Source organism: Salvelinus alpinus, chromosome 14, assembly GCF_045679555.1.
Source record: "Salvelinus alpinus chromosome 14, SLU_Salpinus.1, whole genome shotgun sequence".
NCBI lineage: Eukaryota > Metazoa > Chordata > Actinopteri > Salmoniformes > Salmonidae > Salvelinus > Salvelinus alpinus.
This window is the reverse complement of record NC_092099.1, coordinates 13,719,579-13,743,621: the sequence shown is the minus strand read 5'-3', so window position 1 is coordinate 13,743,621 and position 24,043 is coordinate 13,719,579. Positions and strand designations below refer to the sequence as shown.

Sequence of the window (24,043 nt, the reverse complement as noted above, 5' to 3'; positions counted from 1 at the left end):
GCAATTTCCAAACGCCCGAAGGTACCACGTTCATCTGTACAAACAATAGTACGCAAGTATAAAAACCATGGGACCACGCAGCCGTCATACCGCTCAGGAAGGAGACGCGTTCTGTCTCCTAGAGATGAACATACTTTAGTGCGAAAAGTGCAAATCAACCCCAGAACAACAGCAAAGGACCTTGTGAAGGTGATGGAGGAAACCGGTACAAAAGTGTCCTATATCCACAGTAAAACGAGTCCTATATCGACATAACCTGAATGGCCGCTCAGCAAGGAAGAAGCCACTGCTCCAAAACCGCCATAAAAAAGACAGACTACGGTTTGCAACTGCACATAGGGACAAAGATCAGAGGACATTTCTCCAACAACAACAATAGAATTGTTTGTCCATAATGCCCATCGTTATGCTTGGAGGAAAAATGGGGAGGCTTGCAAGCCAAAGAACACCATCCCAACCGTGAAGCACGGGGATGGCAGCATCATGTTGTGGGGGTGCTTTGCTGCAGGAGGGACTGGTGCTCTTCACAAAATAGATGGCATCATGAGAAAGGAAAATTATGTGGATATATTGAAGCAACATCTCAAGACATCAGTCAGGAAGTTAAAGTTTGGTCGCAAATGGGTCTTCCAAATGGACAATGACCCCAAGCATACTTCCAAAGTTGTGGCAAAATGGCTTAAGGACAACAAAGTCAAGGTATTGGAGTGGCCATCACAAAGCCCTGACCTAAAGCCTATAGAATATTTGTGGGCAGAACTGAAAAAAGTGTGTGCGAGCAAGGAGGCAAACAAACCTGATTCAGTTACACCAGCTCTGTCAGGAGGAATGGGCCAACATTCACCCAATTTATTGTGGGAAGCTTGTGGAAGGCTACCCAACACATTTGACCCAAGTTAAACTATTTAAAGACGATGCTACCAAATACTAATTGAGTGTATGTAAACTTCTGACCCACTGGGAATGTGATGAAAGTAATTAAAGCTGAAATAAATAATTCTCTCTATTATTCTGGGAATTTCTACTTGGATTAAAGGTCAGGAATTGTGAAACTGAGTTTTTAAATGTATTTGGCTGTGTATGGAAACTTCCGACTTCAACTGTATATTTGTAACTACTGGAGGTCGACGGATTATGATTTTTCAACGCCAATACCAGTTCAGAGGACCAAAAAAAGCACTTATTTTTTTCATTAAAATTTTTATATGTATTTGTAATAATGACAATTACAACAATACTCAATGAACACTTTTTTATTTTAACTTAATATAATAGATAAATTAAATCAATTTAGTCTCAAATAATAATGAAACATGTTTAAATAATGCAAAAACACGGTGTTGGAGAAGAAAGTAAAAGTGCAATATGTGCCATGTAAAAAAGCTAACGTTTTAAGTTCCTTGCTCAGAACACGAGAACATATGATAGCTGGTGGTTCAGCATTCCCAGTTCTTCAATATTCCCAGTTAAGAAGTTTTAGGTTGTAGTTATTATAGGAATTATGACGCATCGACTATTTCTCTCTCTACCATTTTGTATTTCATATTCCTTTGACTATTGGATGTTCTTATAGGCACTTTAGTATTACCAGCCTAATCTCGGGAGTTGATAGGCTTGAAGTCATAAACAGCACTGTGTTTCAAGCATTGCTAAGAGCTGCTGGCATATGCAGTAAAGTGCTGTTAGAATGAATGCTTATGAACCTGCTGCTGCCTACCACTGCTCAGTCAGACTGTTCTATCAAATCATAGACTTAATTATAATATAATAAACACAGAAATACAAGTGTTTGGTCATTAATATTGTCAAATCCGGAAACTATCATTTCGAAAACAAAACGTTTGTTTCAGTGAAATACGGAACCGTTCCATATTTTATCGAATGGGTGCAACCCTAAGTCTAAATATTGCTGTTACATTGCACAACCCTCAATGTTATGTCATAATTATGTAAAATTATGGCAAATTAGTTCGCAACGAGCCAGGCGGCCCAAACTGTTGCATATACCTTGACCCTGCTTGCATTGAACGCAAGAGAAGTGACACAATTTCCTTAGTTAATATTTCCTGCTAACATTTAATTTATTTTAACTAAATATGCAGGTTTAAAAATATATACTTCTGTGTATTGATTTTAAGAAAGGCATTGATGTTTATGGTTAGGTACATTTGTGCAAAGATTGCTTTTTTTGGCAACGTGCTTTTGTTAAATCATCACCCGTTTGGCGAAGTTGAAGTAGGCTGTGATTTGATGATAAATTAACAGGCCCCACATTGATTATATGCAACGCAGGACAAGCTAATGAACCTAGTAATATCATCAACCATGTGTAGTTAACCCTTTCGCACGTACCATCACACGGGTGTGATCGTTCTACAGTGGTCCCTGACGTGTACGATCACACCCGTGTGATTAGAACGCTTATTTAGAACACTTATTTAGAACGGACAGTTTCGAATTACGCATCAATCAACATTTGAACAGGTCAACTTTTTTTTCCCAGAAACTATTTATACAAACAGTCCTTACAAAGTTATGTCCAGAATGTGAGCAGTTTATTTTTGGATGCAATGTTCAGATATTCGCTTGAAGTATCTATAGCATAACACAATCATCCAAACCGGAAAAATGTAGGCTACATTTGTCCTAGCGCTGAGGAAAGATTGACGCAACACAAGCTGTCATTTTTTAACTCTCGGCTGACAAACTACTATGAATTAGCTAATAGCAATTACTATTTATAATTAACCTGTTATGGCTGCAGCCCGACGTCAGCCCGACGCCGGTACACCTATGACAACATCCAGCTCAAGTGCAGGGCGCGAAATTCAAAATCTATTTTTTTTTTATATTTAACTTTCACACATTAACAAGTCCAATACAGCATTTGAAAGATAAACATCTTGTCAATCCAGCCAACATGTCCGATTTTTTAAATGTTTTACAGAGAAAACACCACATATATTTATGTTAGCTCACCACCAAATAAAAAAGGACAGACATTTTTCACAGCACAAGTAGGATGCAAGTAGAATGCACAAGCCAACCTAACTAACCTAGAACCAATCTAAATAACCTAGAAAAAACTACCTCAGATGACAGTCCTATAACATGTTACACAATAAATCTATGTTTTGTTCAAAAAATGTGCATATTTTAGCTATAAATCAGTTTTACATTACTGCTACCATCATAGCTACAGTCAGAAATCGCACGGGAGTAGGCAGAGAAAATACAGACACCAACGTCAACTACTAATTACACATCATAAAACATTTCAGAGAAATATATGGTGGATAGCTAATGAAAGAGAAAGATCTTGTGAATAGAGCCAATATTTCCGATTTTTGAAGTGTTTTACAGCGAAAACACAATATATCGTCATATTAGCTTACTACAATAGCTAACATCACAACAGCATTGACTCAAGGCAAACGGTAGCATAGCACAGTTCGACAGATATATGAAAAAGCATCCCAAATTGGGTCCTTATCTTTGTTGATCTTCCATCAGAATGTTCTCCAAGGGGTCCTTTGTTCAGAAATGTCTTTATTTCGATCCAGAACGAACAATTTCCCTCTTGAATTAGCAAGCACACTGGCAGTGCGACGCTAACCTCTCCATCTTGAAAAAATTATTGCGTCGCATCACGTCTAAAGTCCAGAATACATTTCAATAATATAATTAAACTATATTGAAATAACATACTTTAGGATGATATTGTGTCATGTATCAAATAAAATCGAAGCCAGAGATCATATTCACCTTTACAGAGTGTTTTCCAGGAGCCGAGTCCAGGTCCTACTTCGCCCCCAGAAAGAAAAATAAACTGCGCAACACTCACTCCAAGAGGTTGTGTTCAATCCCAGGACGAGATAATCAAGTGATTTCTTCTCTCACTTCCGCATGACACCCAGAGGAAGGCGTATGACGTGTTTCTACAGTCCTAAGTGACATGCCCTTTTATAGACAAGGGCTTGAAGAGCGACATCGATTTTGGAAATCTCACTTCCGGATAGGAAATGGGCTGTAAAAATAGTTCTGTTCCACTTAGAGAAATAATTAAAACGGTTTTAGAAACTAGAGACTGTTTTCTATCCAATAGTAATAATAATATGCATATTGTAAGAGCAAAAATTGATTAAGAGGCCGTTTGAAAATTTGCACATATTTTCCAGTTTTTCAATACGCCCCCTGCAGCCATAACAAGTTAATCACATCACGGGTAAGCAAAATAATTGAGTAAAACACTTTCTAGAAATCGAAAGTAATCTGAATATAAGTTTCAGTGCGCCGCCATGCTTTTTTTCTTCACAGAAACCAAAGATAATAAGAGAAGACAAGATGAGTTTGGTCTGTCTGCATGTTGAAGGGGTGTGTCGTCTACCATTGTTCACATCCCACCGTTCTCAAAATGAGTGAACTCTTTTGAGCACGATTGTATATAACACCATAAAGGTTATGTAATGAGTAACATTACCTCGCGTGTCAACGGTTATAAGGAATATACACATGTATTATGCCATACACACAGTGAGCTACAGTAGAAATGTTATAACACGACATACAGAAACTATTATAACGTAATAAGGCACTTTGATAGAAACGCAGTCTGGATTTGAACCTGGGTGTCTGTAGTGACGCATTGTTTTCCAGAGCTAATAGAGGAATGTAGCTAGCTACCTAAGCATCGAGTATAACACCATAAAGGTTATGAAATGAGTAACGTTACCTCACGTGTCCACGGTTATAAGAAATATACACAAATATTATGCTACAGGAGAAACGACGACACGACATGCAGAAACTATTATAACGTAATAAGGCACTTACTTTGATAGAAATGCACACATTTCCAAAGTTATTATTGGTAACGAAAACAACTATGACTGCGATGCAGGCAACAGATGGAAAATGTGAACGTGTGGTGGTAAGCCTGCCACGTAGTTTCCCATTATTTTTATATTATGACATTTACCAGTAATCCCCAGTCACATGTTTGTTTACAAGCAAACAACGAGGAGAGACCGGAGTCTTGTGAGTCACTCACTGTTTTGTAGCACACGCCAGGATGATCTAGTGATGGTATGGAATTTAGCTAGATCTCTAATACCTATTCAGTTTGTTTTGTACACTGCTGCTACTCGCTGTTTTATTATCTATGCTTAGTCACTTCACCCCTACCTACATGTACAAATTACCTCTAACCTGTACCCCCGCACACTGACTCGGTACCGGTACCTCCTGTATATAGACTCGTTATTGTGTTACTTTTTAATAATTTTTTACTTTAGTTTATTCAGTAAATATTTTCTCAACTCTTCTTGAACTGCGCTGTTGGTTAAGGGCTTGTAAGTAAGCATTTCACGGTAAGGTCTACACTTGTTGTATTCGGTACATGTGACAAAGTCTGACTTTTGATTTAATAACTGTTCAGTTAACTGTCTAAAATGTGCTAAATGATCTGTAGTTGTGCTTTTGGTGATGTCTTTTTGATTGAGGAATTGAGAACTGAGATATGTGGTTGTCCCATCTAGCTATCTTAAGATGAATGGTACTAACTGTAAGTCGCTCTGGATAAGTCTCTGCTAAATGCTAAATGACTCAAATGTAAGTGGTTAGCTTCTTGCAATCAAGCCCCTCTTGGTAACAACAGAGGATCCCCTCCTGGATCAAGAGCCTTGCTGTCTAATATTGGTTTTGTGTGTGCAGAAAACTGCGAGGAGAATTTGAGTTACTTGTATAACTTTATGAGCTGGGATGTCTGTCCTGCAAATAGTTTTGAAAATAGCTCCCCTTGTGTTCAGTGCCAGTATTACTGAATATCCTGGGATGGCACAAGGTTGGTATGACAATCTGGGTACCGACAAAGCCTAGTGTATACATGTCTAGGTGGACGATTTATACTCTTATGATGTTAGGCCCGGCACAGTCAAGTCAAGCACCAGTGAAGGAGGATATGAGAATGGAAATGGGAATTGCTTTTATGTAATAAAATAATATTAACCAGTGGTGTAAAGTAACTAATTAAAAAATACTTTGATGTATTACTTAAGTAGTTTTTTGGGGGTATCTGTACTTTATTATATATAATTTAGAAAAATTGTACTTCCTCCACTACAATCCTAAAGAACATATGTATGTTTTACTTCTGTACATTTTCCTTTTAAGTACTTGTTACATTTTGAATACTCAGGCCGGACAGCTATATAGTCTAATTCACGCACCTATCAATATAACGTGTTGTCATCCCTAAATGTCTGAGTGTTGGAGTGTGCCCCTGGATGTTTAAAAACATAAATAAAAATTGTGCCGTCTGATTTGTTTAAGGAATTTGATGTATAGCATTTACTTTTTTACTTTTACTCATGTATGACAAATCAGTTATTTTTTGACCACTTAAGGCGCTTCAGAGAAACGGATAGTAATTTGTGTGCATAGAATGGAGTTATGAGTGCATTTCCTTCACAAACGGGCTCATTCTGTTCAGAACAACCCACGGTATGACGCCATGTCGTCCTTGTAACTGTACATCAAACATGGCGATCATAAACTTTTGTTAATGTAAATTACATGAATATTATAATATTGAAATGTGAAGCGCATATTTGGACTCACGGGTGTGTGGTTTGCTTATATGACATCAAAGCTCTATTTATTATAATCCTCAACGTCTCAGCTTTCAAAATATATCGCCTACCATTGATATACAGCTTTCCCCACACACAAACAAAACATTTTTAAAAGTAACCCAATCAGCGGGAGGGATGGGGCGCATCTTCTCCTTGTGCTTGGTGCTCACATTTAGAACTGCTGTCAGTTGAATCCCATACAGCGCTGTAAAGTGGAGAACCTGAGCTCTGACATCATGTATAGTATGTTACTGTACAGCCACTGCCGTTTATCAGTGTCCAAATCTGCCATTTTTAACCCGTATACGGGTACGCGTGTAAAGGTCTACGAGCACATAATACACTTGTGATATGGATTGAGAATATCTATTTGAATGTACTGTACAGTGTACTGAAGGTACAGTTGAAAGAAAGGAGTACAATGATAGCTGTGTTTCTACTCCCAGACCTCTCAACAAAGGCATTCATGCATAATTGTAGACCTGCATTTGCCAGAGTTTGTTTTATTTGCAGGCATGTGGGGTCAGAAACAGTTCCTCCTGCCCTGCTGTGTGTGATCCCTGCTCTGACGGGGCCAGTGAAAGGGTCTTGTTTGAATCGAGCCCTGGTCAAGGACAGAGTGTCTGGAGCAGGCTTTGTTATGAGAGTTGCGGAGACTCCGTTATCAATTTGGCTCCATTAATACAAATTCATTTTTGCACTCCGATAACTAGCAGCGTCTGCTTGTCTGTGCGATTCACAACATGTTGTGCTGCGATTCCAGATAAACTGTAAGCTTGGGATGGACTCCTCCTCCGTTCTCATGAGGGAAGCTGTATGACAGTCACCGCTATGCTGCCTGCAAACGCCCCCCCCCCCCCCGGTCTGGTCTGGGAGGGAAGGGAAAAAAGAGTATCAGGAGAGAGGAATCCTCCCACTGCTACAATGTGTCCAGATTTAGTCTAAACTACAGTACATGGTCTGATTCTGACCTGTATAATGTGTTAGTACATTTCATGCACTTTTAATGACATATTAATGTACGTTCAGCCGGATAATGTGTTTTCTTGCTGAATTCATTCAAATGCGTACCGTTATCTGCCCATAGAATGTTGTTGATTAAATCATTTATCGGCCCTTCTGTAAAATAATACTACTAAAAAAAAAAATTCTGGTCTCGTTGTTTCTCATAATAAAGTCAGTGTAGTATTTTCTCAGCTGAAGTTGCGTCCTCTGCTTGACATTTTAAGATTAATAGGAGAGCTTTGGCTCAAATGTTGAGCTTTGCCCTGCACTTGGAAAGACAGAAATATGTAGCAGAGCGGAATTGGCCTGGTCATGGTGTGTATCTAGCAATGCATTTCTGGTCCCTTTTCAACTGTGACCCATTATAGGGCATAGCTAATTGCATAACTGCGTTTTATGAAAAGAGATCTAGCACTCTTGGATGTTTCTAGTTTCCTGTGTCCAAGGACATGTTTCTGCTGTCCTTTTTAATAAAACATAAGAAACACTTGTGCTCTCCAACAAAAACACCACTATTCTCATTATCAAATTCCCTTTTTTTTTTTTTAAATCTCTTCCTTGAACATTTTATCCAAGTTGAAGCTTATCAGCAGGAACATTTGGCAGAATAGCCAAGGGAGATAATATAATTGTTTAGCGTTGTCAGAATTAAAATCGAGGTTTTGTCAGGGCCAAATCCTCTTTTACCATTGACAAAAATGTATTGAGTACATCTTTATTTGATGTGTAACTCGTCCTTATCAGACCATTGAGTGACTTTCACTATTACATCATTAACTCTAATGCATACTGTGTGAGGCTGCTCGTTTCCGAGACTTGTTTATCCTTACAGTAAAACAGATGTAGATGATGAATTGTGGCAATTGTCGCTGTGGGAACAACTTGGCGCAGAGCTATTTTGAAGCCCCCAATTTATACAGTCTCCCAACCTCCTCCCGTCCCCCATTCCTCTTTGCCAACCACATATTTTCCTTTATGTAGTGTCGTATAGATATGAAATCAGCAATGCACTATTGTCCATTGCCTATACCTGTACTTGACTTACATGCTTTTTACGATACGAAATGTGGAGAAATGTAAATATGGAAATTCATCTCAAATGTGATTTGCCAGATATTCTTGTGGACATATTTGCAAAATACATTATTCTAAAGTTGACAACATTTATACACTTCACATTTTGATAGATTGTAGTACAATGATATTGTTGAATAGACAAACATGTTCTGGTAAAGGGGGAAAAAAAGAGGTGTCAATTCTCCGCCTAAATTACTGGCCATCGACTACGTCAGTTTTCCCTTTCAGAATTTTTTTAAATTTCATGTTGCTTTTGTACCAATGGAAAGACATTCTCAGGGCTGTTAGAAATGGGCAACTATATTACTATAAATAATACACCTACTCACTTTTGTGTCAGATGTTTAATCTTGATTTTTAGTCGTTTTAGCTTTCTGGCTTTCTCTGAGCTTCTGCATTGTAAACTATAGTCCTTCTTGGAACTATTTTTATCAAGACTTGTTTGTGGCTTGATAAAGTGGCTTTCTTTAAAAAAAAAAATATTTTTAGATTTCCAAGGACAAAGGAGGAGTTTCTTGTACAGCGATGACTTCTCTGTCTCACACATTCATTGTGCACGACCTCAGTGTAGAGATATATATACGATACAACGTGCATTCTATAGCATACAGTAGAATCACTTAGAGAAGAGTCTTCTGCATATTAAGGTAATATACTAAGTATGACATTGCGTGTTTGATTTTTCTAAAATAATCTATACAATACCAGTATTTACAACTTAGATATATGGATATTATTTATTTTAGTTGTGTACTGAGGAAAGAAGCATGAACTTCCATGCGAGAAGAGTCACCTTGCCTGCCATTACTCCACTTTGTCTTCAGAAGCGGGTAGGAAACGTGCTTGTAATTTCCTCTTTGCCACACTGTGCATGATTTCTGCTTTCTTTAACTGTCCTAATAGTGTGTCCGTGTTAAATCGTACAATGGGATTCAACTAAACCACTCTGAAACTAGAAGTGGAAAAACAGTTTATTCATCCACTTTTCTGAACCAGTTTGGCCTGGAGTTCAGAAAAAAACTCCAATCCAGAGATACAGTAGTTTTTATTTGATCCTTTGGATTGTGCTTCAGTATTTATATCAGTTTCCCATCAGTCATCACGTTTGCTTTTTTTTTTACATTAAATTCATAGATTTGTCTTCAGTATGTTTTCCCCTTTACTGCTGAGGTACAGTAAATGGCAGTCATTGGAGTAGCTATGCTTCTTCTGAGGTTAGCTAGCCTCGTGTGTGTGTGTGTGTGTGTGTGTGTGTGACAAGCAGGCCTATATTTTTCACCATGCGCTTCCCTGGATCTTTCTCAGTAGCGTGTTTACAGTAGCAGCTTAATAGAAATGTGATACAATTTTGCAGTCGACGCACTTATTAAAAAGTGAAAAAACAATGGTTGACATTAAAACACAATTTTGTCCACGTATTTCAGAAGACTCTGTTAACTCAGACTTGGACAGCTTAATGCCATGATGATATCACGCTAAGGATAAATGTAGAAGTGATTTGGAATACAAAACATCTGACCGGTTGAAATATGTGTCTGTAACGGTCTATAAACCTGTTTGGCAAAAATGACACTAGAGTGAGCCATTTCAAGGTTCTATGTGAGCCTGTTGCCTGTTGAACCACTGGAGTTTCACTGTTAAATGTGTAAAAGGTTTGGCCTATGGTTATTTATGGTCCTCAACATATTCTTGGTTTGCTGTTATGAATACCTTTTCTAAAATGTGTTGTTAAAATAAGTTTCGCATTAATCATGAAATGAAAGGCTTGACATTACGTGGCAGAAACGTAGAATATACAGCTGCACAATGTTCAACTAAAATGCCTCAAAATGAGAGCAGTAGGGCAAGGAGACTGCATAGGCCCAGGTGTAGCACCTAGAACTGCTGTGTCCAGACAGGCAGGGAGTTCAAGCATGTGGAGGAGTAGCATGGCTAACTGAGCTTATCCAGTGCTGTAGTGAAGGGCACTGTGGATGTATGGTTGTTACACGCCGAGCCCAGGGCTGAGGCCACTGCTGTGGCGCTCACAGATAGAGCTGCAGCTGTGGGAGTGGAGTTCAAGGTAAAACCAGCACACGCAAATTAGTAAACCGGTGTCCGCAACCCTGTCCTTGAGATAAAGAGGACTTTATAGCGTTTGTTAGCAAAGCATAGACAAATCTATATTTAGGCCAGCGCTTATGTCTGTCTGGATTTTCCATCCCATTTCTGTCTCAATTGGAGACCATGTTCCTTTCCTCCCAGAGTTTCTGTTCAATTTGTATGTACAACCGTGTGGCCATCGACGGGGAAGGCCGGGGCTAAAATATGGGTTGCAGTTAGTACTGGTTCAAAGCTCGTAGCGCTGCTTAGCCCTGTCATCAACCTTATCACTGTTGGCCAACTCTTATCTTATTTCCCTCAGCACTCTCCCATGTCAGTCCCTGCACAGTGTATGTCATTGTGTTAAGTTCTAGAACGACTGACTATCTAAACTTAAATCGCGAGCACACTTCACATTTACTTTGGACTGAAATGCACTTTTAGTATTTAGTTGCACAGGCCAGGTTACCTGTATGTGCTCTGGACTACTATTTCACGTCGACTGAGGCATTAAGCAGTCCTTATGTGTTCACCCTCTTCGGGTTTTTTGTGATATTTGAGTGTTGTCTTTGAACATGGTATAATGAAAGAGAATATAAAAATTGGTAGAAAACTGCAGCTTTAGACTTTATCTATCTTTCTAGGAAAGCTTTTTGTAAAGCATCCACAGTAACTATATAATGACACTTAAAAAAGGGGAATTTGGCTGACGGAAATGGAGCTGTGAACTAAAAGCAGGTGGGCACATGGAGCAGCATGGCTACCTGATGAATGCACCTCTTTGTGCTCAATGATACAGAAAGCAGAAGTTCACAGCAGCATTTTATCTGGCTTCGCCGTTCATTTGACTCCCTGGACCAAGTGATTTATCATGGATACCAAGGCCAGTCATTTCAACCCTAGTTGAAACATCCCAGCATGCTATGAACAATGATCAAATCGATATAGGCGAGACGTGGCGCATGTAGGAGCTAGTGTGGGCTCATTCTGAAGGATTCATTAGAGCGAATTATGCACGTTGTGTTTATCGTTCGTTAGTTGTGAACTTTTTGCGGTCTGCAATCTTGTATCTCCAAATACAGAATGTAGGACACCGAATGAGCACAGAATCAGCAGATTTTTATTGCAGTGTTGAATGCATTTTCAAGAACCTCAGCAAATATTTGTCCAAACCTCTCTGAAGTGGGTTAACATAGATATTAGTCAAGAGATATAATCTGTGTGCATATCTAGCTTTGCGGAACACTCCAATAAGGACATACGGGCCATATTTGTTTTATTGCTAAATATAAAGAGACCGAGTGCTAAAGGGAGTATGCACAACGCCTCGATCACACCTACAGCGTCTTTTTGCTAAATGGTACGCAGTATAATCTGGGTATGTGTGCAACAAAAGTTCAACAGTCACCTTCTGCTACCATTTCTGTCAAGCTGTTACGCATACAATTTTTATGTGTACATTCGATAAATCCAACAAATTCACCACCCAGAACACACTGGAACTGCCTCTGCCATGCAATGCTGCGAGGCAAATGCAGTGTTCCATTGGAAATTTTAAAGTACGTCTGTTGTACCAAAACGCAATGACGCTGTCGGTGTGATTGAGGCGTAACACTACAGTACTTTATAATACATGTCACATTTTCATGAGGCAATTTCTCAATGAGTACATAAATGTTCTGTCATCATTCGTTTTGGGTGTTTTGTTGAAAAAGGTGCACTGTACTGGTAGTCATAGAACTGTTTCCTATCAACAAAAATGTAATTCATGTTGTATTGCACTGAAACAAAATGACAACAAACTATAATTTAAAGAAAGTTGTAATGGGATTGTGATTGGGGTGACAAAACCCTACAAGGCAAAAACCTATAGGATTACTTTTGATTTCCAGTAGGAAAAAGTAGTCCAATAGGACTGATACAAAATATTTTAGGATTGTGAGAATCCTATAGGATCCAATATGATTACTTTTGATTTCCAATCGGGGGAAAAAGCAGTCTAATAGGATTCTGAAAGAGATGGAACAAAATCTTATCGGATTGTGAAAATCCTACAGGATTCTATTGGAAAAATCTTTTTTTTTTGACTAGGGTTTTCTTATACATATATTAAAATATCTTCCTGATACACAAATCCTAAACCTTGTGTAATATAGCATCATGTCCAGTGTATTTTTGTGGAGGAACTAATGTCAACCCGTCATCTGCAGGAGTAACGCAGTAAAAGCTGTTTCACCCCCTGACAAACCCTGCCCTGTTCCTCCATGAAACACGATCCTTTTGAGATTTGATTTGGCAAATTCTCAGGAAGTGACTTCCACAGAGGGACACAACTGGATTCCTGCCTGGATGTTTTTTTCCACAGCCTGATTTAGAGGCTCCTTCACACTGTTCATCTTTTTTTCTTTTTTTTCTTTTCTTTTGTCATTTCTACCCCTGGAAATACATTGGATGCAATGTAATGTTTTATACAGTAAGTGCTCTGGGCTTTGAGATGATCATCTTCGGCTTTCTACTTCAACCTCAGTGACTTCAGTGTTACTGCAATGTATGAGATGATTAGTGTGTCCTTATTAGCTTGTCTGTCCGTACTGTACGGACAACTCACCAAAAGGACATTAAAGTAATCCCAGTAATGCAGTCCTTTGGCTTTTGTTAGGTACCCGCAAAGGGGATCCTTAAATGTTTTTTGGGTCTTGTAAATCTCAGCGAAGACTGATTTTAACTTCATTGAGGGGTTTTTACTTCATTGAGGGGTGACGTCATAGTTGGTGGTTGTGATTCGCTGCGGGCTCCTTAAGGGCGCTGACCCCAGCTCGGCTGGAGCACTGTGGCCTCGTTTCACTCCACAAAAGAGGGCTGGTGCGTCCTGCCCCACGATCCGCCTTAAACCAAGGCACAGAGACCCATGCACACAGAAAGAGGCAGCCAGTTGGTCTTTACTGTGACTCTCTTCCTCCCTTCTCCCCGCCCACCCCTGTCAACTTTAGACGGAGTTGACCCAACTAGCATTACATTTAACCAGCACCTTTGTAATGGCTTTAGAGCTCACGTAGGGCTTTATGCTAAGATCTCGAATTGCCATGGCTGTGTGAATAGGGAGGGGGAGCGAGCCTTTTGACTCTTTTCTCCTCCTCCTGGGCTGTGTGGAGCAGAGCAGGCTGATCCTGGGCTCTTTTACTTGGGGGGGAAAAGGTAGCCGGTGATTGGGCCATAGCCCCGGTGACATATATCTGTGGAGTCAGGAAAACGCTGTGCTCAGAGGCAGCTCTTTCTAATTAGCTCATTTCTGCCCCACTGCAGTAAAGAGGAGAAAGAGAGGGAGAGCGGGCTCTACTTTACGCTTCCCAGCTGATACTTACTCGCTACTCGGCTCCTGTTCTGTTCTGTTCGGCTCTGCACTGTCTGCCTGTCTGATGCATGTTTCCATGTTCCTCACTAAAAGCCTGGTTTACAATGCTGTGCACTCAGCCCTACATAGGCTGCAGAGTTAGCTCAAATTCACAAGTCTTGTCTCCCAACAGAAAGGTAAGTTGTGATGTCAGATGATTTGTTAGTAGCTTGTTTTGTGTTTAATATTGCATGACTGTTGAGATTCTCAGAGAGCTTTTTAATGCAGAACTGTAATATACCTGCTGTAAAGAAGGGAAAAAAAGGAAAGGGTCATTGGAGCAATAGACTACGCAGTAGGCACGTTGATGTTTGTCGTGTCTTGTCCTGGAGGCAGGACTGGTCGCTTTCCCATTTTAGATAGGCAGGCTGCAAATTCAAAATATAAATGTATGAAAACAAAAATGTTTGTCTTAAGTTTAAGTTAGGGTTAGGCATTAGCGTTAGCAGTGTGGTTAGGGTTAGGTTTAAAATGTTCTGACTTTGTGGCTGTATCAGCTAGTGACCACTCTGCAGAGCTGTCTCCAGAACAAGATTTATGATGGAGAAACGCTAACCTGCACGCAGTAGGCTACTTTGTTAGGGATACATTTATCAACTTTTGGTGCTGTTGTGTGTGGGTTGAATGATTATGGGGTAGAATTATCGTGGACTTTGACAAAGATGAGATTTGACATACCTAATATCCTATAAGGCTTGGAGAACATTTGAAAATCCCATGTTTGAAAATTTCTGACCACCCTTTCTTGCCTAGTTGGTTATTTGTAAAGTTTGATGTATATTTAATGTATGTATTTTAAATGTACATATAAAGCAAGCTCTGAACTCTTCTGATACATATGTTGTTCATGTCAATGTGTTTGTTTCGCTGCAGGTAATCAAAGTGTATAATGAGGACAATACAAGTCGAGCAGTAGAGGTTCCCACTGACATCACAGCCCGGGACATATGCCAGCTGTTTGTCCTGAAGAATCATTGCATTGACGACCACAGCTGGACTCTGTTTGAGCATCTCACCCATCTAAGCATAGGTAAGATTTAAATTCAAAACTACTTTATTTATCCCACCAGGGGCAATTAAGTAAGACAAAGCCGTTTTACAAGTACAGTATCAAATAGACACAAAATCCTCCACGTAAATGTTTTTATACAACCTTAGATTACTGTGTAATAGTGATGAGGATGTGCACACGATTCGGTTTAGTGAGTGCATAACCCTAAACCGGACCTCTTTCTGTGGCACACTGCAGTGTGATTCTGCTCTTTGAAAAGATGCCACAAGTTGATCAGCAAAGAGTTAATCGTACAGCAACAGTGGCTCCAATCTTCCTACAGGTGTAGCCTTACCATTTCTCAGCAGCTTACATTGCATAACTTATCCATCTGTTCTGTTCGTTATTTCATTGAGTCTTTAAAGCATTGAATTTGCTGGAAACGTGCTCTTATCATTCAACCAGTTTAGTAAGGTGTGTCCTAAAGTCTGCAGTGTTGCTCTGAGTCTCTCCTTTTCTCCTTGACTTTATTGGCATGACTGTAATGTGTAATTATATATTTTTTAAGTGTTCATTTCAGATGAGCTGAACTGAACAAAAATATAAACGCAACCTGTGAAGTGTTGGTCCCATGTTTCGTGAGCTGACGTAAAATATCCCAGAAATGTTCCATACACACAAAAAGCTTATTTCGGTCAAATTTTGCGCACAGATTTGTTTACTTCCCTGTTAGTGAGCATTTATCCTTTGCCAAGATAATTCATCCACCTGACTGGTGTCTGCAGTGTATCAAGATGCTGATTAAACAGCATGATCATTACACAGGTACACCTTGTGCTGGACATAATAAAAGGCCACTCTAAAATGTGCAATTTTGTCAGACAACACAGTGCTGCAGATGTCTCAAGTTTTGAGGGAGCGTGCAATTGGCATGCTGACTGCAGGAATGTCCAACAGAGCTTTTGCCAGAGAATTGAATATTAATTTCTCTACCATAAGCTTCCTCCAACGTCGTTTTAGAGAATTTACCAGTACGTCCAACTAGCCACACAACCGCAGACCACGTGTAACAACACCAGGACCTCAACATCCGGCTTCCCCACCTGCGAGATTGTCTGAGACCAGGCTCCCGGACAGCTGATGAAACTGTGGGTTTGCACAACTGAAAAATTTCTGCACAGTCTCGGGAAGCTCATCTACGTGGTTGTCGTCCTCACCAGGGTCTTGACCTGACTGCAGTTCGGCGTCGTAACTTCAGTCAGCAAATGCTCACCTTCGATGGCCACTGGCACATATAGGAGCAGTGTGCTCTTCACGGATAAATCCTGATTTTAACTGTACCGGGCAGATGGCAGACAGCGTTTATGGCGTCGTGTGGGCGAGTGGTTTGCTGGTTTCAATGTTGTGAACAGAGTGCCCCGTGGTGGTGGGGTTATGGTATGGGCAGGCACAAGCTATGGACAACGAACACAATAGCATTTTATCGATGATAATTTGAATGAGCAGAGATACTGTGACGAGATCCTGAGGGCCATTGTCGTGCCATTCATCCGCTGCCATCACCTCATTCAGCATGATAATGCACAGCCCCATGTCGCAAGGATCTGTACATAATTCCTGGAAGCTGAAAATGTCCCAGCTCTTCCATGGCCTGCATACTCACCAGACATGTTATCCATTGAGGACGTTTGGGATGCTCTGGATCATCGTGTACGACAGCGTGTTCCAGTTCCCACAATATCCAGCAACTTTCCCAAGTCCACAATCAACAGCCTTAAGTCAATATGAAGGAGATGTGTCGTGCTGCATGAGGCAAATGGTGGATACACCAGATACTGACTGGTTTTCTGATCCACGCCCCTATCAATTTTTTTTTTGACCAACAGATGCATATCTGTATTCCCAGAAATCCATAGATTAGGCCTTAATGAAGTTGTTTCAATTGACTGATTTACTTATTTGAACTGTAAATCTTTGTTGCATTTATATTTTTTGTTCGGTGTATGCAGAAAATACTAAATTAATCCCTAAATGGAAATGACCCTTTGGAAAATAAACTTGTGAAAAGATTGTCAGCTAAAACATAACCTCTTTTATTCCAATAGTCAATGGTTTCCTGTTGATGAAACATTGAGCTGTTGTCATTATAAAGAGGCCATAAAACTATTAGGGAATAGGGTTCCAAAATTCCCATGTTTTCTGGAAATCCCGGTGGGTGGATTCCTTGATTTCCTGCTTATTCACTCCTAAATCCAGGCATATTCTAACCTGGATTTCTGGAAAACCTGGTAACCAGTATTTTGCAACCCTGTAAAGAACCTTACATATGACTACATTGCAAGGCATCTCAGCATCTTTTTTTGATATGTTATATCATACTGACATAAAATATTGCTTTTCCAGTGCCTGTATGCAGGCATAGGTTGTGTCCCAAATGGCACCCTATTCCCTTTTACAGTGCACTACTTATGACCAGGGGACATGGGGCTCTGGTCAAAAGTAGTGCACTATATAGGGAATAGGGTGCCATTTGGGATATACTAATTAGTTCCTCTCGACCTTTTAGAGCCCTTTGAACCTCTAACAATCTCTGGCCTGATTCACTCATCTTGGTCAAGCCAAATAAAGCTTGCACTTCAAACTACTTCTCTAACAGAAGCACATCTGCTTTCACCGAGTTTGTAATGAAGTGCTACTCGACTTAGATGTACAATTTTTGCATTATTCATTATCTAAGCCTTTTCAGCGCTTAATGCAGTGCTTATGTGGCGATGAAATGGTACCTTTTTTTTCCTTCTCTAACGATACTAAACAGACATTGCTGTAATAGACCCTGACGAGGATTTGGGTCTGATGACCGTGCGGCAGCCCGCCTTGGCCCGGCTGTGGTTATACTATGGGAATAACTCAGCCTCAAATGGCTGTGCAGCATTCCAGATGACTGCCTCCAAACCGCTGCTTTCCATTGGAACGATTAATATGCATTTGAGGTTCAAACGATTGTGTAATGTTCGATGATAAATTGAAATAATAAATATAGCTGTGAGCAACAATGAACGGGGTTCACAGGATGACCGAAATTGCACATGATCCGTTGGATAACAAAGTTCCTACATGAGATTGCTATCTACCTTTATGTACAATCAGCACGACCATGTTTATCTCTCAATACCACAAGGATGACACAAGTGACGTTAAGTCTAGTGCTGTAGGTTGCATCTTTGAATGCAGCAGGTCATTATTTTTAAATGCATTACTTGATGTGTTGAGTTTTTATATATTACATGCGCAGTCAGCGTATGTAATATATAAAAACTCAAGAGGCAGGACTTCCGGTTTCAAATTTTCCTAAATAAAATATACCCTTTCCACTACGTTCAGACCATATAATGGGGCAACAAATTATATACTAATCACAATGTTTTAATTAACAGATTTTGAGCATTAGTGTTACATATGCAAATAAGTATTTTATGTTTTTTGAGATACTAAATTCAGTGTGGTTCATTTTAGGGACGTCCATGATTGCGATGACAAGTTTCAAGTTGATAGGCAGCTGTGGAATGGATTTACAGGGCTTTTAAATGTACATTTTTGACCAATCCCTTAGTTTTCACAAACAAAGTTTAGGCATGAACCATGGACCTATCTATGTTCCACATTTTGGTGTCATTTGGACTTATGGTTCATGACATTTTTTTACCTTATATTTTTTGTGCATATTTTAGCGCATGCTAATATTTATCTACTGGTATAGTGCGGCCATCCTTTGAATGCATCAACGTATGGAGGGAATCTGACTTTTTATAGAATGGGTGGTTTGGAATTCCCATTGTTAGTCTCATGCCCATGATATACTAGAAAAACTGTACACTGAGTGTACAAAACATTAAGAACCCTTTCCATGACGGACTGACCAGTTGAAGACAGGTGAAAGCCATGATCCCTTATTGATGTCACTTGTTAAATCCACTTCAATGAGTGTAGATGAAGGGGAGGAGACGGGTTAAAGAAGGATTTTTAAGCCTTGAGACAATTGAGACATCGATTGTGTGTGTGCCATTGAGGTTGCATAGGCAAGACAAAAGATTGACGTGCCTTTGAACGGGATATGCTAATAGGTGCCAGGCGCACTGGTTTGAGTGTGTCAAGAACTGCAACGCTGCAGGGTTTTTCCACGCTCAACAGTTTCCCATGTGTATCAAGAATGGTCCCACCCAAATGACATCCAGCCAATTTGACACAACTGTAGGAAGCAATGGAGTCAAGATGGGCCAACATCCCTGTGGAACGCTTTCGACACCTTCTATAGAGTCCTTGCCCCAATGAGTTGAGGCTGTTCTGAGGGCAAAGGGGGAGGGGGAAATTCATAAAAAGTTGCATTGTTTGTCGTTACCTAGCAACGCACTACTACTTTTACAGATCCACTGTCTCATCTGCCCAGCCATGCAACTTATAAACTTGATCTCCACTGTAAAAGCATCTAGGTGTTCTCTCCGACATTTGAAATATTGAAATTAGATCTCCACTGTGTCCCATAATAATGTTGTCGGGACAAGATACAGGCAGCTTTCCTCAGCCAGTAGAAATTATGAATCTGCATCATTTTATGGATATATATATAAATTAAATGTCAATAGAGAAACAGGTCAAATGAAATGCAGCTAGTTTGCGGTCTTTCTAACTGAAGTGATTGTGTTAGCTGTGTAATTGGCTTGCTAGCAAGGGGGAAGAGCCTCCAAAGCAACCATTTTTGTTTGCCATAGCAACCTGCAAAGTTCTGGAACTATCAATCAGCGCTTGGGTAGTTTTTGACAGGTAATTTGAATAGAACTAATGACCAGAGAAGCCCAAAAATTGCACTTGACAACCAGTGTTAGTGAATGTAGCATCACGCTCTGTTGAAATATGTGTGGTTTGAGAAAGAATCTTGCTTTTTAATCCTGGCAACCCATTGTATAACAGCAATAATACACTCGAGTCCATGTGTTATAACATTTTTATCATGGCTGTGATGTAGTCTAAGTCACTCGGCGAAAAATGCCATAACACATAGCCTCGTATTATTGCTTAATTAGTCCTTGAGAATAATTTGTATGATTTATTTTAAGCATTAGTGGCCATTTTGTCAAAGTGAATTCTTATTAGTTTCCTTATTTTTAAAGTTATCCATGCCAAACTTAAATCATCTTATCATGGTAATGTCTTTGATAACCCTAAAACGATTCAAGTTGATAGGTCATTGTGGATTGGATTTTAAATGGACACGTAAAATCAGATTTCTTGATTCATCAATAACTCAGCCGTCTCTTAACCAATCCCTTAGCTTTTGTCAAACTAACTAAGAGATGTACCGTGGGTCTACATTGGCGTTATTTGAACTTATGGTTCATGAGAATACGTTTTCAAAAATGTCTAAGATAGAGGAAAATCTCTCCCAATTTACCTTATGGGTCCTTGAGGCAAATTTGTTCAGCATGAAGAAAGACACACCTACATAAAAATGTCCACGTCTCTAGGTCAAACAAGGCGATGGATATGAGGGTTTAAGTAAGACTGCTTATAACAATAGGTGCCTTTTTTTTAACGAAGTTACTCATGGCCTCTTTTGGTGTGCCAAATTAGAAAAAAAGTTACCAATCTATGCTTGAGTTATTTGAACATGGCAAGGGGAAAAAAAGCTAAATTCAGACAATAATGTGTTTGTTGTCTTTGCTGTGAACTTCTAATAACACCCACAGAGCCAGGACTCAAACTGTAACTCCCACCTTAGATTAATAAATAACTTATCTCTAGATAAAGTGTTAATAATCAATCTGCACGGTGTAACGTTTTTAAAGGTAGCAAAACACATGTCCTGCTGTGACACAGATCTGATTGTACTGTATGTGGGCCCTGGGCACTAAATGTGTTTATATTGTGGTTATGATTATGAACAAATAACCACTAATGTACTGTATGTGTAACGTGGTTAATTGTTTCCACTTGCCACTGCATAAATGTGTATTTTAATGTTTTATGTATCTAATAGGTTGGTTTAAGTTAGATGTCAATAAGAGGTAATGTCATTGGCTACGCTTGCAGATGGGGGAGATTGCAAACATCAATTATTCCCAGTCGGATATTGACATGCAAGCGGTAGGTCACATTCTGAAATACTGTATTATATTTAAGCAATTAAGGCCCAAGAGGGTGTGGTACAGTGCATTCGGGAAAGTATTCGGACCCCTTGACTTTTCCACATTTTGTTACGTTGCAGCCTTAATATAAAATTGATTAAATCATTTTTTTTCTCATCAACCTACACACAATACACCATAATGACAAAGCAAAAACAGGTTTGTAGAAATTCTTGCACTTTTATCAACAAAAACCCCCAGAAATATGACATTTACATAGGTATTCAGATCCTTTACTTAGTACTTTGTTGAAGCACCTTTGGCAGCGATACAGCCTTGAATCTTCTTGGGTATGATGCTACAAGTCTTTCGATGTTAAGAATGATGGAGGCCACTGTGTTCTTGGGGACCTTCAATGCTGCAAAAAAGAAATTGTACCCTTCCCCAGATCTGTGCCTTGACACAATCCTGTCTTTGAGCTCTACAGAGAATTCCTTTGACCTCATGGCTTTGTTTTTGTTCTGACATGCACTGTCAACTATGGGACCTTTTATATACAGTACCAGTCAAACGTTTGGACACACCTACTCGTTAAAGTTTTTGTACTATTTTCTACATTGTAGACAAACTATGAAATAACACACATGGAATCATGTAGTAACCAAGATTCTTCAAAGTAGCCACCCTTTGCCTTGACAGCTTTGCACACTTTTGTCATTCTCTCAACCAGCTTCAACTGGAATGCTTTGCGAACAGTCTTGAAGGAGTTCCCACATATGCTGAGCACTTGTTGGCTGCTTTTCCTTCACTTTGCGGTCCAACTCATCCCAAACCATCTCAACTGGGTTGAGGTTTGGTGATTGTGGAGGCTAGGTCATCTGACGCAGCACTCCATCACTCTCCTTGTTGGTCAAATAGCCCTTACACAGCCTGGAGGTGTGTTGGGTCATTGTCCTGTTGAAAAACAAATGAGTCACACTCAGCACAAACCAGATGGGATGGCATATCGCTGCAGAATGCTTTTGACTGATACTGTAGACAAGTGTGTGCCTTTCCAAATCATGTCCCATGAATTGAATTTACCACAGGTGGACTCCAATCAAGTTGTAGAAACATCTGGATGGATGATTGATGGAAACAGGAGGCACCTGAGCTCAATTTCGAGTATAAAAGCAAAAGGTCTGAATTCTTATGTAAATAAGGTACATTTGTGCACGTTCAAGACCGAAAAACATTTATCGTACGGAGAACAGTAGCAACATTGGGGAGCAATGGATGGTCCCGTTCAAAGTTATCAATCCCTCACCGAAGCCAGTAACAGTGAGACAAGATAGCTGAGGTTTTTCCCTGTATGGCATTGGAGGATTTTGACACTGACTACTTGGATGGGCCCGCTGTCTCCCTGGGGCAGCAGGTGGACAAGATAGATGACACCCCCAACTGTGGCAGTGCTAGTGCAGATAGCTTGACTATTGACAGTGACATCAAGCTGCACAGAGCAACAAGTGAGGTGCTGCAGGAGTTAGGGCTAGGTGACATTGAGTCCACTCCGTTGTCGCCACAGTATAAGGCCAAGCTAGTTCAGCTTATAGACCGCTACGAGTCCATCTTCTCAGGGCACAAGCTAGATTGTGGGAAGGCTACTGGATATGTACATCACGTCCAGAATCGGTGACGACAAGCCGCTCAGTCTGCCTTACCTTAGGCTCTCCCCTAACCATTATGACCAGCTCAGACAGGCCTTGGATGAGATGGAGGAGCGAGGGATAGTCGAAGTCCCGCAGTGAGTACGCCCCCCCTACTCGTGGTGTTCTGGAAGAAGTCCGGTGACCTGAGACTGTGCAGTCTTCCGATGGCTTAATGCTCGCACCATCCACGATGCTCACTCTCTGCCTCACCAAGCATTGGACCTGGGTATCAATGCCTTTTCAAAGACCCCATGCCATGGGAAAGGCAAGAAGAGGCGAAAAATACATGGAAATCTCACAGCAGCAGACTGGACAGAAGAGTGCAAACGGGCCTTCAGTCAGTTAAAACAAACCATCCTCGATCAGGTCATGCTAGCCCACTCTGATTTCAACAGTCCTGACGCTGCCTTGGAGACACCTGATACAGGAGACAGTGAGGATCAGAGTAAGGAGACGGAGGCCTCATCCATGAATGACATACCAGACATGGAATGGGCGAGAGGACTAGTGGGTGGGTATCAGCGCTGACCACTGAAGAGGAGATCCCGGACATGCAGAAAGATGTGCCACTGGTAGGCGACCATCGGAACACACCACATTCTGAGGGTGCCCTCTGACACGCTTGGTTGTGCAAGCGTGTCAGAGCTGACCTTTTAGATGATAAAGGTCAGAACCCTCTGAAGAGGAAAGTCATTCTGAAGAGTCCGCTGGGGCCACAGCAGCAGTAGCAGAACCCTTGACCTGTGGACAGTGACCCCCCCCCCCTATGGTGGTTGTAGTCGAACAGGATGACTGTAATGATGGCTGTTAAGCCTCTCAAGTCTGGGGCTGGTTCAAATTAGGAAACCACCAGTGAGCCTCATAGAGACTATGCAGACACAGAGGGTGTTTCATAATGAGTTCATTAGAGTACCTGTGTGGGTATAGGATGGGACTCTAGGTTAGCTTTTAGATTAATTCTAGGTCTTAAGCTCCCTCCCCAAAAGTATTGCTTTCAGGATGGCCCTCCGGGGTTAATGGGTCAGAGGTCAAGTAGGCCCAGGTTTTTCTTTTCTTTC

At 40.4% G+C, this 24,043-nt stretch overlaps 1 protein-coding gene across 6 annotated transcripts in view; it reads left to right on the top strand.

Annotated features, from left to right (window-relative positions):
- Positions 1–24,043, top strand: part of LOC139538451 (growth factor receptor-bound protein 14-like) — a 56,430-nt gene that overhangs the window by 25,761 nt on the left and 6,626 nt on the right. For 3 of the 6 annotated variants that reach the window (XM_071340515.1, XM_071340514.1, XM_071340516.1), the window contains one exon: positions 15,061–15,217. In XM_071340515.1, the coding sequence (XP_071196616.1) occupies positions 15,061–15,217 (157 nt within the window). Of the gene's footprint in view, positions 1–9,338; positions 9,362–9,460; positions 9,545–13,120; positions 13,270–13,623; positions 14,325–15,060; positions 15,218–24,043 lie in introns of those variants that run through there. The other 3 variants (XM_071340518.1, XM_071340519.1, XM_071340517.1) reach the window with 3 other exon arrangements.